The sequence below is a fragment of the Cicer arietinum genome, chromosome 8 (assembly GCF_000331145.2).
Source record: "Cicer arietinum cultivar CDC Frontier isolate Library 1 chromosome 8, Cicar.CDCFrontier_v2.0, whole genome shotgun sequence".
NCBI classification, from domain to species: domain Eukaryota; kingdom Viridiplantae; phylum Streptophyta; class Magnoliopsida; order Fabales; family Fabaceae; genus Cicer; species Cicer arietinum.
The window spans coordinates 28,549,756-28,566,421 of NC_021167.2; the positions used below are offsets into that span (position 1 = coordinate 28,549,756).

Sequence of the window (16,666 nt, forward strand, 5' to 3'; positions counted from 1 at the left end):
TTTCCCTATAGTAATATAACTCTCCCAAACCATAATTTTCTCCATTTTTTTTTACAATTTGTGGAGAACCTAAAAATTGTAACAATCTGAATGGTATAATCAAATGAACGCCATTAAAATACTTGTATCATCTATAGGGGAAATGTATTGTATTCAATGAACAGAAGCACTGCCTTGCTATTCACTATTTCTTTCTCATGTTTTGTGTGGATGTTTGTTTTTACAGGAGGAAGAAATAAAATTGAAGCCTGTGATTGCGTTTGATTGTGGTAAGTAAACTCTTTCTTTGGCATTCATCCATTCAGGTGTAGTTGTGCGAGATAATTGTAGACAAATATACAAGGAATTTAATCTAATGACTTAATTTTATATTAATTATTTCTGTGAATTAGTATTCCAAAAGCATGGCTGGTGAGTGATTCATGAGCATATGTTCTTACAAAGAAGTGAATGATTAGTTGATGATTGTATTTGTTTCACCTTCTAGCTAGTTTTATTAAGATTTAGTAATCAGGCACAAAGTTTTGGATAAGGAATAAACAAGGAAAAAGAGAAAATATCAATGTACATTATGCCCAACCACTCTGCATATCTGTTAAGGAAATCCCTTTTACATCAAATATATAATCCAATCACGAAATATTGTCCCAAATCAGCTATTGAGCCAAAGAAAACTCGTCAAAAGTAATCTTTCTACAAACATCTGTATGTATGTAATTTGTGTATTATTGCACTTGAAGCATTCCTACTCAATGGTTTATAAGAAAAAGTGCTGTCAGAAACATCACTTATTCTTTTCTTGTGCAAAATTCAGCTGAAATTAGAGAGCGTGATTGGTGCAATGTGGTTACTTGTCATATGGATACTGCCCAAGCATATGTGTGGAGACTTCAAAATTTTGTTCTAGGAGAGCATATATTGAATCCATGCCCTGAAAATCCAACACCTGTAAAGGTTAGGAATACCTCTTCATTGAGTTTTTTTTTGTTTCCTAACAATTACTAGTTCAAGGAAGGTGTGTGTGAAATGCTCTGCTTCTTTATGTTTTATTAGGCCACTCAATTTATAGCTCAATCTTCATTTTTATACTGAAAATGTAGTTGGATGTGTGGCAGAATAATACAAAATACAAGACATTTCTCTATTAGGGTGTCACTTTTTCATAGTCATTTTGACAGAGTGGTGGATACTAGCTGAGCACTGATTTCATGTTGAAACAGGCTTGTGCCATCAGTGCTTGTGGCAATTTTGCCATTTTAGGTACAGCCGGTGGTTGGATCGAAAAATTTAACCTTCAATCAGGAATTCATAGGGGTGCTTACATTGACATGTCAGAATCAAGAAGTTGTGCTCATGATGGTGAGGTGGTTGGAGTTGCTTGTGACTCAACAAATACTCTAATGATAAGTGCAGGATATCAAGGAGATCTAAAGGTTCATATTTCTTGTTTGAATGCACTCTGTAATTGTCACTTGATGAAGTCAATGGTTAGCATTGCTAATTACACTGGAAGTCCTCATTTATGGGTTTGTTTTATTTCAGGTTTGGGATTTCAAAGAAAGGAGTCTTAAATCCAGATGGGAAATTGGTTGTTCTGTTGTTAAGATTGTTTACCATCGTTATAATGGTAATTTGAATATCCATCACTTTTCACGTCTTTATATCAATGTGTTCATAAATTCCTAATTCCTTTTTGTTAAAAAAAATAATAAAGATTCTTACTCTATAATTAATATTCTCGAGCCATGAAGTGATTGAAGGTTTATATTGAATTTTAGGTCTCCTGGCTACAGTAGCAGATGATTTAACAATCAGGTTGTTTGATGTCGTGGCTCTCAGACTTGTTCGTAAATTTGAAGGTCACACAGATCGTATAACAGATTTGTGCTTCAGTGAGGATGGTAAGTGGCTTCTGTCATCCAGTATGGACGGAAGTCTTAGAATTTGGGATGTGATCTTAGCAAGACAGATAGATGCTATACAAGTTGATGTGCCTATCACAGCATTATCTCTGTCCCCAAACATGGATGTATTAGCTACTACCCATGTTGATCAAAATGGGGTATACCTGTGGTAAGTTTCCAAATTTGTTTTCTTATTCCATAGAACATAATTTTGTAGAAAACATTTTCCATTTTCAAGTGTTTGGTGCATCTGTTATGTATTCTTTTATGGTCTTTGGCAAATAATCCTGTAAGATGAGGAAACTGATTCCTACTTGTAGGTGTAAGTCATTTTCTAGAATAAAATTATTGAGATGTGTACCTGAGACAACATTCTCCATATAAAATTTTCATTATGTCAACAAGTCATTTGTTAAATTTCTGAAAGGTGCAAACAATCTTGAATGGGAAAAGTGTTACCTTTGTAATTTAAATGACATCGCAGGGATCTTTGGTTCTATAAAATTTCAGAATGAAGTTAAACATGTTATGATGAAACCATTTCTGATACTGAGAAATTTTATCAGGGTAAGCCAGGCAATGTTCTCTAGTAGTTCAAATGTTGATTCATATGCAAGTGGAAAAGAGATTGTGAGTGTCAAGTTGCCATCTATCTCTTCCACAGAAGATACTCAAGTTGAGCATTCTGGTGAGCTGGTGAATGCCTCTCAACCTAAGAATGCTACAACTTTCCCAACTCAAGATAAGCAAATACCCGATTTAGTTACACTGTCATTGCTGCCCAAGAGTCAATGGCAAAGCTTGATCAATTTAGACATTATAAAGGTCTTCTACTTCTCAGATAATTCCTTCTCATGCTATGAACTTCTGTTTAAACCATATTTTCTTCATTTTCTCTTTTGTTTTATGTTATCCATGTGAATGACATTTAGATTGACATGGTTGTTGAATGACAAACTCTACATTCCAGGTTCGCAATAAACCTATTGAGCCTCCTAAAAAACCTGAAAAGGCTCCATTCTTCCTGCCTTCAGTTCCATTGCTCTCGGGGGAAATATTGTTTGAGCCTGGTAAGGTATCACTAGAGGAGAAGGATGTAAAAGATGAAGAAAAACAAACGAACAAGGCAAGATTAGATACGCCACAATCCCGCTTTCTGTATCTTCTTCAATCGATAGACGAGACTGACAGTTGTAAGAATCCAACATTTCATTCTTATTTGCATCTTGTATGTTTGTTAATTACAGTCAAATAATTATACATACTTGGAAACTATTTGCATCCTTCAAAATTAAGTTTGATTGATGAAAACATGGCTGTGTAAAGAAAATGGTGTTTAGTTGTTTCAAAATAAAATTGATTGTCTCCAAGCCAAGGTTTGATTAGAAGTGTGATAAAAAAAACTTTTACATTGGGTTGAAAAATTTGCACCAAGTTCTTTATCCAATTTGTTTTTAGAGTAAAAGCATCTAAACATATATCAGTTCACTTGAAACTCAATTTAACTTAATTAATTATACAAAATATGGTTAATTCAAAACCATGTTTGGTGAGCGCTCATCCGGATACACACTTAGAATTTAACATTTCATATTGCAGATGCAGCTTTCACTGATTATATCAAAGGATTATCCCCGTCAACTCTAGATATGGAACTCCGAATGCTTCAGATCATTGATGATGATGATGAGCAGCAAGAAGATGGGAAGAGACCCGAGTTGACATGGATTGAACATCTTCTGGATTATTTTATTTTTGAGCTCTCCTCTAGAAATAATTTTGAGTTTCTACAAGCTGTCATCAGGCTATTTTTGAAGGTTTGGGACATTTCTCGTAGGCTAGTTCAGTTGTTTATAGAAGTCCAAATGAATGTGATCTTTTTCCTGACTATATATTTACTATTTTTTTCATTTTACTAGATACATGGCGATACAATTCGGAAACATTCACACTTGCAAGAAAAAGCAAGGAAGCTCCTAGATATTCAGTGCATGGTATGGCATAAGGTAGATAAGTTGTTTCAAAGTACGAGGTGTGTAGTTGCCTTTCTTAGTAATTGCCAAATTCATGTGTGACCGAGTCCTAAAGTCACTAAATATCAACCCTCGAGTGGAAGTTTAGGCAGAAAATGAACACAACATTGAATAGGTGATGGAAAAATATTTGTTCTCTACTTCTTATCCTTGGATTGATGGAGAAATGAGAGCAACCAATTGGTAAAAAGTTTGTGGATGAGGTTTACTTATTGTCATTTATTAAATTTTTATGGGGAATTATATCAATGTATTCTTGTATCGGGATAAAATAGTCTGGCTTACTCATCCTCATAAGAGGGCAATTTTGTATCACATTCTGTGTTAGTTAAATAGCAATTTACATTTCACACCAGTGCTTTATTCAATAGAAATTTTGCAGCTCTTGATGCACTTTTGTACCTCTGGCTCCCTTTACTGGCAGTTGTGTAGCTGAAACGGTAGATAGAGATATTAGTTAAAACATTCTGTTGCAAATGAAAAACATAATACATACAATAAAACATTCTAGACATGTTTACCAGATTATGCATTTGCTCTGGACTCTTTGTTGGAATGAAGCAGTACGTGATTTCGATATTCACCAAGGGCCCATATGGGAAAAATGTTTCTGTACGCAGAGTAATTGATAGTACAATTCTTGTTGAAGATTCCCATTATTTCCTATACAAAACACCTATCATATTAGGTTATGTTAAATACACGGTCAAACACTAGCATTTGTATGATGTCTAATTTAAGATTAAAATGAATTTGTGTAGTAGTGTTACGTTGGTCATTTATTAAAAAAAAAGTGATATGTGATTGTGAAGAAATGTGTTTTAATCCAAAGTAAGATCTGATATTGAGATTTTCATAATAGTACATCTTCTAAAACAAATCCTCAATGGTGTATGTTGTATTCAATTATATAGCATGATAATAGTTACTATTGACAATCTTATCCAAATTGGGATAAGGATCAGTACATTTGTAAACATTGATAAGGGATAGGCCTTTTCACTGTTTATTTGAAAACAACAGTTATATAATAATATATGTAATATACATCAAATTATGTAAAAGTTAAAACGTGAACATTGATTGTCTAATCAACAATTGAGATCTTACAAAAAAGCTAAATCAAAATTGTTAATTACCATCTTTGTATATATATGTCTAGTCTATTGCATAGCTATGGTTGTTAATTGTTAATTACCTGTTGAGGAAACTCTCCATTTTCCATTTGTGAATTGATTAACACCTTGGCCGCATGATGCAATGGAGCTGGATCTCTTTCGGCCTATGGATTCATAAATTAACGAGTTCATTTTATATACTCAGTCAGCATTGAGCTTAGTTTAACATTGACATTTTATAGTATTCTATACCTGGCCTGCATCAATAAGAGCCATCATAGCCCATGCAGTGTTCACTACATGAGACTTGTTTCCTTCCAGGTTTGTGTATACCTGTTTTACAATTTGCTTTTTACTTGTTATTTATTAGTGAAAAACTAGATATGCTGAAAGATATATCATAGAAGCAAGGGTCATTTTTTACCTTGTTTTGGGATGAAAGATAACTCTCACTCCACCCACCAGAAAGCTTTTGTTGTTTGGAAAGCAAAAATTGACACGCCTTTCTAATGCTTTGGCTATTTTGGTAGCTCTTACCAGCAGTTATCAGCCCCTTTACTCCAAACCATGTCCCATATGTAAAGCAGATTCCCCATGACCCATACCTAGTTGGTTAATTGCAAATATTTAAACTCACTATAAAAATCATTTCTTCATATAATTTATACACTCAGACAAGTCTATAGATAAAATTTGGCAAACCATGATCCATCAGGTAGCTGTGTGCTTTCAATATAGTTTGCAGCCTTAGCAATGCAAGTCTCTATTTCCATCCTTCGGTGCCCCGGAAATTGTTGCATGAATAAGGCGAGACCTTGAATCGCCGATGATGTGCATTCTACATACCTATATAATAATGGTCTCGTTTTTCAAAATTCAAACAATAGAAATTACAAGGAATTGTGTCAATGTGATGCATACTGATAATCAATGATGATATCTTCAAATGTTTCTGTTGGATTTATTTTCTGTGACAGAAACCATTCAAGTGTTAAATATAATGGAAAAATTGAATCTACATTCCTTATTTAATTATAAAGTAAGTTGTACCTCAAGCCATGCATAAGATCTTGTGAGCTCATATGATGCAAATCCACCATTTTTATTCTGCAATAATATTAAACCACGTGGTTGAATAAATTCTTCTAATTAAATTTGGAAGGAAAAAAAACATTCTTCTAATTGTATAGGCATGGTTATGTTCAATTGCATTTGAGTATCTACCTGCATGGACAAAAGCAAATTGACTGCATTGCATAATTCTTCTGTTTCCATTGCTTTCCCAACAATCTCAAATGGCAAGTTTGATAACAAAATGGCTGCCTGGAAATATGAATTAAATTGGTCTGTTAAATTTAATGGCATTCATGCATGATTCATTCATATATCTTGTCACCTATATACCTTCAAGGCTTCTGCAGTACAATCTGATACAGTCCAACCACTCTCCGGAGTTGAAAAAGTCCAACCACCTTTTGAAATGTGACGATACCAACTACTACTATTACCAGACACGTTCGTTCTAACCTTTAATCCAAAATATAGTATTGTGTTTACCATATATTTAATATAATAATACCTTAATTACTTTATTCTATAACTTTTTTTAACAATACCTGTGAGTATTTTATAAAGCTATTTGCTTTTTTAAGTATTGATCCGTATTCATCATCAAGTTTTGTAGACAAGATAGCTTGAACAAATAAAGCAACATCCCAACTTTGAGAACCATTATATCCCTGAGCCACATAGAACATGTATATCTTAGAAGTTTCAAGGTCAATATTTAATCACAAATCTAATTGAACTTGATGCACATTCGTTTGTCAATTTAGTATGCATTAATTGAGTAAAAACACATTTAACTATATTTTACATATTTGTTACGTTACAAATACCTACTTAGTGAAATATGAAATTTGGATTTAGTGTAGTTGACTACATTGGAATCGATACATCTAGACCGTCCGATTTTGATTGGTCGTCCTGATTTGCCTGAGTCAATCTCGATCCGTGAAATATGATAGTGCATATTGATATATTGATTGTATTGTGAAGAAATAATTTTTGAATTGATGTAGGATTACCTGCATTTTCATTCCATCCTCGGCCACCCAAAGATAGTCTTTGACTCTTGAAATGTGATACTTAAAAGCCTCGGAATTGGGATCCTCCAACCAACAACAAACCATGTTTAGTACTTTATTAACAGGACCAAGGCAAAGGTAATTAGTGTTTTGATCCTCGTAGTGTATATGCTCCATAACATGATTGAGTGCTTTTTGCCTTAGCTTGGAGTAAGGCCAATGCATGAGAAGAGGTTCGCCAACATTATCAAGAAAAGCCCATAAAATATTATGTATCATTGAGCATGGATGATACAAATCTTCTTTAGCACATAGGTATTTAGCTTGGTCCCATTGGAGTAGATGATAAGGAATGGTATAGAGCTCTGTTCTAAGGGATGAAATAATGGGAGTGAAAGGGCCCACAAATCTTGTACCGTATAAATATGACATTGGTAGGTACACAAGTCGAGTGTGACACCACATCTTTCCTGGGTGAAAAGGAACAAAGTAGGGAAGCAGCCATATCTCTGGAGGGATTGACTTCATTCCGCTCCATTCGTATACGCCAAGAACCTATTATGTACTCCTTCAAGAATGAAATATAATCAAAAATGTTATCCGAAAAGTTGTTGTATCTGATTGAAAAATAAGATCAGATACATCACTTTTCAGATACATTTTTGGTTATATTTAATTCTAGAGTAGTATATTAATAACATCAGTTATTGCATTTTGAATATAAACTTAATTGTATGATTTGATTATACACACACTTACGGAGAGCCAGAGTTTTCCCCATGAAGGAATAGAAGTGGCACCCCCACGATCTAGAATCCACCTTCTTGCTTTCTGCATGCTCCCATTTCCACCGTCCATTTCTTCTCCAAGCAATCTCAAGGTCACATAACTCAGAGCTGTGCCAAACATTGTGCTGGGCCCTGCTATATGCAATCCCCAGCCTCCATCTTTGTTCTGATCATATATTAATTAATGGTTGATATAAACAAACACTTATGCAGAAATTAAAATAGGGTGAATATAAAGAAGGAGAATGAATTAGTTGTTTACTTGGTGATTAAAGAGATAGCGTCGCATTTCGGTTTGATGGTCGGGCGATAAAACTGCATTAAGGGCACCAGTCACCCATAATCCTATCACCTATATATAATATAGTAATTAAGTAATTGATAAAAGAATAATGCATTGTCGATTCCTAATAATGAAAGAGAAAATGAAATGATTACCAAAGAAGGCATAAGAAACAGAGGTCCGCCATAGTCACCGGGCCAGAAACCATCATCAGCCTGCATCATTGACACATTTCTCAATGCTCTTTTTAGTGTCATTTCCACAACTTCCTCTGTTACTTCTTCTTCCTTCTTCATTTTCACCTTATAATCACTATCTTTCATCTTTAAACCCTTTTCCCTCTCAAACTGAAATGCAATTATTATGTTTTTCATATAAATGTAGAACAAGTGTATTTTACTTGCAACACAAGAAAGAATTTGATAACAAGTTCAGTTTATATATGATCATAAATTAATGTTAAAATTTGTAATATGCACCTGGAATCTCATTAGGAGATCAGAAATGGTGTTAGTAATAAAGCGATTATGGTGAAATTCATTGCGAGCTTGTTCTACTTGAGCACGCTCTTGTTGAGTTCCAAGATTTGGATCAAACTCCCAAAACTGTCTTCCAATATGCTTATTCACACTTCGTACCAACTCTTCATCACCCTCTGATGATAACTTTAGCTTCCACATCTCCTCTACTTTAGGAGTTTTGTTTGGTACTGATATTCTGGTAACAAAATTAATTCAAAATGTAACTTTTATTCAGATTTATTAAATATAAAAAATAACATCACATCAGATAATTAGACATTTGGTGTATCAACCTTTCAAGTATTTATTTTACATTATGGAAATAGTATACATTATCATTCAATATATCTATACACAAGAAGTTGAATATATCTATACACATTAATAGAAGTTGAAAGAGTCTATCCACCTATCTTCTCTATCACTTATTTCAACCTTTCCAATTAACGTAATGTTTTCCTTAGGGTATTTTAGTCTTAGCACTTAGCACGTCATTTTATTATAAATAAAAGTAAACATAACTAATCATTTTCTTTAAAAGTGTGTATTACCTTAAAGATACATGAGAAGATGGAATACGTTATATACATTTTTTTAGCTATTGGCCTTTGCTCGCTCCATGCATGCTTATTTATTTTCCTCCTTTTTTATATTGGCTATATTTTTTCGGCTTAATCCGTTGTGTAGGAATGATAATTAGATCTAGACTTATTATTATTATTATTGGGTGCGTTTGTTTGAGCTTAAATAAAAATAATTTTATTTTTCAAAAATTTAGAAATTTTTAAAAAAAAATGATTTTTTTTAATTCCTATTTGTTTACTATTATAAAAATGATTTTTTTAAGATGATTTTTAACGTGTATATATACAATTTTATAATAATTATTTTTTTAAACTACAAAATTACCATAAAGGACATAAAAATAATTTTAAAGAAAATATGTTTGTTTGAAATAATATTTATTAAATATATAGATTTTTCTAAATGTCTCTAGTGCATCTTTATCTCCGCCTCTAATCTATGTCTACTATCTCTTACTCTTTAGTATCTCTCTACCTTTCCTTTTTATCCTAAGTAAATCAATGAATTTAAGTTCTCAATTCCATAATTTCCGGATCCTCCTGAAAAATAAACATATAAATAAATCAATACGAAAATATGCAAGTATTAAATTTTAGAGGTTCTGTTCTAATATTAAAAATTGAGCCTTTAATAAAAAAAATGCAATTTTAATAATTAAAAAAATTGACACTACTAGAAAAACAGGTTTTAGCGTCGGTTAAAAGTTGACGTTAAGAGACCAAACGCCGACGCTAATGGTGATTTAGCGTCGAATCAACGTCGGTGTGCCTATTTTAGCCGAAGCTTATGACTAGCGTCCGTCCGGCGCTATATTAGCGTCAGCATAGCTTACACTAAACCGACGCTATTTATAAAATTGAAACACCCGTCGCTAAAAAGTCAGTTGACACGTCAGCTGGGGAAAATGGTTGCGTCGGGTTTCCGACGCTAGCGTCAACAAACTATAGTCTACAGAATATTTGGCATCGGTTGACCGACGCTAATGTTAGAATAAAAGTCAACTCGTTAGCTTTCACATCTGGGACTGCATCAGCTTCTAACACAGCGGTAGAAAAAGACTCAGATGTTACGATGTTACCAATGGCTGGATATTTTTAGCACCACTCTCCAAGCTTGAAGACATTAGCTTTTGCCTCTCCCAGCTATCTATTAGATAGATGTGATTCCCTATCTTTTCCCTGGTGCAATTGAGCACCATTTAAAATCTCACTATCATTAGAGACATCATTACATTTGACTGAAAATCCCTTATTAGATAAATTTCTGTTGAGTTCCTGATTCACATGAGAATAATTCTTTGTTCCACTCCAAGAATCACTTGAAATGGATCCACATGTATTTCTGGAATTTCCTCCAATCTACGTTGCCGTTCTTCAGGGGTTTCCAAAAGCTGCAATTGCTCTACACATTCTCGGAGCGTGATAGCAAGTTAAGGATCAACAGAAAAGAGTAATCAAGAGTTCATAATCAATTTCAATAATCACAAAAATCAGTAGGTTCAAATATGATAACCATAATACTCCCTTCATTCCTTTTTAATTGTCATTTTTGTAGAATTATTTTGTTTCTATTTATTTATTGTCTCAATGTTCCACGCAACATTAACTATTGTTGTCTATAATACCCTTAACTATTTATTGCAATGTAGAATGAGATAATAAATAGTTGGAGTATTACATGAAAAAAGGTATATTTCATCAAAAGTAATAATTTTTTGATTGTATTGGTACGTGTAAATAACTTTGAAAATATTAACAGAATAAACGAGTGACAGATTTGAATAATTGTTAAATATCACTACACATGATGGAAATATTACCAGAGCAAAAACCTTATAACTGCGGAAGAATTTTTCCCAACCATATAACAAAAGATGATTCTATGAGCCCAAAGCATATTTACTGAGCATAGAATAACTTATTTAGAGTTTATTTCACCTTATTTAATGATATATAAAAACACTTTCTAGAAGTTTGGAAAAGCTTATACCGATAAAAAGCAATAAGTACCAAAGTATTGTCACGTGTATTGGAGGCAACCTAGTGCTATCAAGCTTGTGGTTCAAGAAAGGGTTGGACCATTTATATATGGATCTATGATATTTAACTTTTTTAAACAAAAGGATATTCTTTTCTGCGTCCTTTCTCACTAGCTCTATCACGAAGATGACTTAGCCACACTATCTCTGTTTCTAGCCACTGTAATAGGAATATGAACATTTGAATTAGATAACCATTGACAAATATTGGAAAATATATTTTAAATTTCATAGATACAAGCAGTTTAAATTAAGACATTAAATTATTTGGAAATAAAATGAGAAACATACCAATAAATTCAGTTTACAAACTAATTAAGACTATCAATCAAATTCCAAATTAACTTATTCAAAACAGTTTATATCATGAACAAGAGTTTCCTGAATACCATTTCTAGTCCTCCACAGATTTCAACCAAGGATGATCAATGAAAAAAATTTAACTGCAGAAAGAATATAGTGTTTTCCCTCTACCACCAGTGATCACACTAACTAAATCAGACAGAAACACACTCTTAACTTCTTTCTATTTCTAATACTCTCAATTAAAAATATATCAGTCATAGCATTTCCTTCTCATTCTCAACAAAAACACTCTTAAGACTCGTTAAATAGTAATTGAACTCATCAATCTGATTTCCTTTACATTTCTATTGAAGCCTTTACATCAAGAAAATTTCATCTGTCAATTGAAGGTAAGTTCCTCATATGTCCTATTAATTCCTTGAAATTTGAATACATCAATAAATCATAGTAAAAACAAACTGCAAGAAATTTGCAATTATAGAAAAATCCATAAGTCAAGATCTCATGAGGAATGAAGTATGGAAAAACTACTCACGTCTTTTACTCTAACAGCCTGAAGTGCAATAGCTTTGTACTGAATGTCACCCTGCAAGAACAAATAAGTGTCCTCGTTACAAACTAAACATCTGATACCTGAAAGTACAATTTTATAGAACATATAATAAAATAATTACCACAGTTATCCGATTTATGAGGCCACATTTTATGCTTTGGCGGAGACGCTTGCACTCATCCTAACAGAAAAATTAATCAAAATCTTGATGAAGGAAATACATTAATTTATAGCATAAGTTTAAATTGTATTTCCTGCAGAGTCAAATATGAGCAAAAATCTTAACTAATTTTATTATTTTTGATGTTATCATTTTGAAAATATCCTTCATTTAATGTTCTCCTAACCCCATTGAAAATCAAATAGAGAAAATGGTCATAAACACAATTGCTCATCACCACAACCACCACCATCATCAACAAATCCAACATCACATTTCATCAAAACTTAAACAAAAAAAAAAAACAGCATATCACCATCAAAGAACCCTAACCCAAACTATATTTATTGTCTTAGCGTCGGCTAAACCGATGCTACACTGATGCTACTTAACGTCAGAGTCGGGGACCGACACTAAAGTGGCAGCTAAAATGCAATTTTCTAGTAGTGTGAAAAAATTGAAAAAATAAATAAATTTTAGTGTCTATACACATGTCAGCTACATAATATTCTATCCCTACCAATTTACATGATGCTCTATCCATACCAAATTACATATGCTCATAACAATTATATGATGCTCTACCTTACCAATTTACATGATTCTCTACACACATATCAATGTATATGATGTATATATATTAGACTATATATATTAAACTCAAATTTCTTTCATGCAAAATTTTAGAAATAATTTGGTTTTACTATTATCCCACTTTGCAACAGTTCTTTAATTTCTCAGAATTCTTCGCATATTTTTTTATTTGCTATTCTAATTGATATTTAAGTCAACAAATATGTTAAATCATATATTTTCATTCTTCATAGTTCTATTATCCACATAATCCATAGTCACTCCATTATCCATTATATATTAATATTTTATAGAATCTTTGTCACCAAGTTATAGTTTCAATATTAAAGCATTTGAAATTTACCACAATACAACGAACACTTGCAAATTTATTAGTTTAATTCATTTCGTAGACACATTTTGAATTGATCAATATAATTGAGTACTAATAAAAAATTAATAAATAAACACACACCTATTATATATATATAACATATTTACGGCAAGTGTTATTTATTCCTCAATCAAAATATTTATTTATTTATATGAATTTTCTATTTTCTATTTTTTGTTGTTGTAGTTTTAGTTGTTTTATTATTGGTTTAAAGTAAAAAAATTGAATTGATAATTATTTTTTTACATATAATTGTTACTTTGTCAATGGGGTTTCATTTTTTTTTCTTTCACTTTACCACGTTTCCAATTCTCAATAAAACTTTTAATTTTCTTTTTCATCTAAGCCACCAATTAAATTTCATTTTAACTGAAGTAACGATTTACAAGAAAATGGGTTTGAATTGTAATTTTAGATGTTTAAAGTTTCCTGAAAAATTTAACTCAAAATTGATTTTGTAAAAACAAAAAAGGGAGAACGTTCTTGGTTTTGGAACTCGAGTTTAGTGTATTAAAAAACTTGTATCCATAGAACATCTGTCGTAAGATAGATAATAAATAAATGGGAAATGCAGAAGTAAAGAGATAAGGGAATAGAAATAACGCACACATATATCCTGGTTCACCTAATATGAGTTACGTCAAGAAAATAACGTTATTTTAACATAATAGTCTTTAGTGTACAAAGTAATGATTTAAAGTATATTAGAATCAGGTTATGCTCAACCCTTATTTGAGAATGGATTTTGATTTTAGAACTCATCAATGATTGAAACTTCAAGCCAATTGATAACTAAACTGAAGGATGCTTTTATCAATCTCAATGAATTTCGAATGTGATTGCAAAATGAAGTATTGCTTGCTTTCTTGAGTTCTAGTCTTCCCTTCATCTTGATGTCTCTTTTATAGGCTTCAAAAGAGAGTTTATGACAACTCATATGACCGTTGGGAGTTCTCCAAATGTCATATGTCAGTGAATGAATAAGATCAAACATAAAGCAAGAATATTCTTGGTTTTGGGCAGCCTTGCATTTTGAAAATCAAGAACGTTATTCGTTCTTACTTTTGTGAGTTTTGATTTAATCCTTACATAAGTGTGTGAAGTGTTTATCCATATTTTGCAACTCATGTACAAATTAAAGATTGCATTTATGTTATGTCCAAAACTTGTCATTATTTACGTTTCAAGCTTTGATTGAACTTTGGAGAATGATTTTTTTTAATGACAAGTTAATTACAGTATTTGCCTTGCATCTTGGAATGACCTTCATACTGAATTTTGTTCGTACATATGTTGGAGAACATGCTAAAACAAAATCTGCAAGTTCTGAATTTGATTTGAATACTTATTGAAATTCTGGAACTTGTGGAGAACGTTCGTTTTCCTCAAGAACGTTCTTGGTTGATTTTGTTTCTTCTTTACTATGATCTGTTTTTTATTTTCTTGATACCTGTCGTGATTAACACACTCAAAAAAACATATCAAATACCAATATGCACATAATCATAATTACCATTTGTTTATCATCAAAACATTTATTTGGGATTTTGTCTCAACAAATACTTCATGAGTATATACTTTCAATGGTAGATCATTTGGCCTTTAGAATATATTGTGGAGGTAGTTAACCTTTGTTCAAGATTCCTAATAGAAATGATTGTTTTAACAACGGAAAACTAGCAACAAAAAATGGTATATGATCGTTTCATGTCACTACATTGACGATGATTGGAATATGCAAAGTCACATATTACGGTATGATACTTACATATTTGTAAACGTTATTAATTGCATGTGGCAGGTTTGTGTATATAGAATGCCCACACACACTTGAAGCTCTTTCAAAGGTTTTGATAGAGTGAATGATATATTGGAATATTGATAGAAAATTGTCAACCACTTTGGATACTTGTGGCACTAATGACACCATTGTTTGTATGTTGTTAAACAAATTTGATTGTTTATGGTTGATGGTCAATTATTTCATATGAGGAGCTGTGCCCACATTTTAAATTTTTGAATGTTATTGAAGATGGTATAGAGAAGGTCAGGGATAGTGTTTCATTTTGGACAACCACACCTAAAACAAACCATTAGGGAATCAACGCGTCAATTAAAAGTTCCCATCAAAACTTATTCTTGATTGCAAAACCAGGTGAAATGTATGCTTGTTGTTGCACTAGAATATAAAGATGTTTTTATTCCTTTGGAAACAAGTGTTTGTATACGTGTTTGCCTACAACAGAAGAGTGGGAAATAACAAAAGAAATTTCTAATAGGTTGCAAGTCTTTAATCGTATAACTGAAATATTTTCAGGTGTGCAATATCCCACGACAAATGTATTCTTTGTCACGACCCAAAAATTTAATGCCGTGACCGGCGCACAAGCTATACTCCTAGCCTGGCAAGCCTATCAATTAACTTAACAATTAAACAACTAAATCGCTTTTTAACCGTTTAAAAATATATATGCTTTTTCCCGAAATTTCGACAGAGTATCCTCTGTAACTTCAACATTTCCAAATTTTGTAAAATCTCTGTTCAGCTTTCAATCCAGTCATAATTCAAATAACATAATCAAATTGCTTAATACACTTCTCAAAAAAACTAAATAGACTTTCTAGACTCCAAAATAGCTGCAATTACATAGACTCAACAAATATTACAAAATGGTCCTCAATCAAGAGGCCTACCAAAAAAAATATGTGGAGACTTGAATCAAATAACAGATTTCTACTCAACTGCCTGCGAATCTGAAAAAATAAGCAACATAAAGGGGTAAGTCACAAAGACTTAGTGAGGAGACAACAACCACCATCAATTAGAAGGGAAACACAAAAGGCACGAGTAACTGTTTAATCGCTTGACAAAAATATTAAAAATCCAGTGAATAACGAAACGAAATCAAAATGAACAACCTTAAAAAATCGTTATAAAAGTCAAACAAATAAAAATACAAATTTTTAGAACCAAGAGGCGGCTTTATCTCATTGATAGCCCTCTCCTCCTAAGGGTGGCCTTTCCCTTAGGGGCGGCTCCATCTAACGGATGGCCCTCTCCCCTCAATTCCCGCAACGCATTATTACGTATCAATTAGGGAGCTTACATCTCGTTGATAGCCCTCTCCTCCTACGGATGACCTCTCTCGTAAGGGCGGCTCCATCTAACGGTTAACTCTCCCTAATCAACACGTGGTAACTAGGTGCACCTAACGCAGTTACAATTTAATAACAATAACACTGATTTTCCAAAACGCGCATTAAAAATAATTTCATCGTAATTCATGAAAAACAAAACATATTCAATCGCATAACAATTCAAG

At 32.5% G+C, this 16,666-nt stretch overlaps 2 protein-coding genes and 1 long non-coding RNA gene across 6 annotated transcripts in view; 1 reads left to right on the forward strand and 2 right to left on the reverse strand.

Moving 5' to 3' along the window:
- Positions 1–4,292, forward strand: part of LOC101513454 (U3 small nucleolar RNA-associated protein 21 homolog) — a 9,816-nt gene extending 5,524 nt beyond the window's left edge. The window contains exons 10-18 of the mRNA XM_004513066.4: positions 227–269; positions 815–954; positions 1,221–1,433; positions 1,543–1,627; positions 1,779–2,073; positions 2,471–2,729; positions 2,875–3,097; positions 3,504–3,721; positions 3,824–4,292. Of these exons, the coding sequence (XP_004513123.1) occupies positions 227–269; positions 815–954; positions 1,221–1,433; positions 1,543–1,627; positions 1,779–2,073; positions 2,471–2,729; positions 2,875–3,097; positions 3,504–3,721; positions 3,824–3,979 (1,632 nt within the window). The 3' untranslated portion in view covers positions 3,980–4,292. The remainder of the gene's footprint in view (positions 1–226; positions 270–814; positions 955–1,220; positions 1,434–1,542; positions 1,628–1,778; positions 2,074–2,470; positions 2,730–2,874; positions 3,098–3,503; positions 3,722–3,823) is intronic.
- LOC101513129 (probable oxidosqualene cyclase) lies at positions 4,191–10,957 on the reverse strand. 4 transcript variants are annotated; one of them, XR_003474468.2, is made up of 18 exons: positions 10,398–10,957; positions 9,794–9,858; positions 8,693–8,930; positions 8,369–8,560; positions 8,193–8,282; positions 7,902–8,096; positions 7,143–7,697; positions 6,672–6,794; positions 6,460–6,582; positions 6,280–6,378; positions 6,106–6,162; positions 5,977–6,023; positions 5,758–5,901; positions 5,480–5,660; positions 5,308–5,388; positions 5,136–5,219; positions 4,459–4,613; positions 4,191–4,369 (listed from the first exon to the last, which is right to left on the reverse strand). XR_003474468.2 is itself a non-coding variant. In XM_027337264.2 (18 exons), the coding sequence occupies exons 3-17, from the start codon at positions 8,891–8,893 to the stop codon at positions 4,463–4,465; spliced, it is 2,310 nt and encodes a 769-aa protein (XP_027193065.1). In that variant the 5' UTR covers positions 8,894–8,930; positions 9,794–9,858; positions 10,398–10,957; the 3' UTR covers positions 4,191–4,369; positions 4,459–4,462. The 4 variants fall into 4 exon arrangements, 3 of the variants coding, with proteins under 3 accessions (XP_027193065.1, XP_004513122.1, XP_073220470.1); XM_027337264.2 differs by having other exon boundaries at positions 4,459–4,600; XM_004513065.4 differs by lacking the exon at positions 9,794–9,858 and having other exon boundaries at positions 4,459–4,600.
- A 489-nt stretch (positions 10,958–11,446) lies between these two features.
- On the reverse strand, positions 11,447–12,551 carry LOC113788085 (uncharacterized). Its single transcript, XR_012161535.1, has 3 exons — positions 12,338–12,551; positions 12,199–12,249; positions 11,447–11,517 (listed from the first exon to the last, which is right to left on the reverse strand). It is a non-coding gene; the product is annotated as an uncharacterized lncRNA (long non-coding RNA).
- Between the last annotated feature and the right edge of the window lie 4,115 nt (positions 12,552–16,666).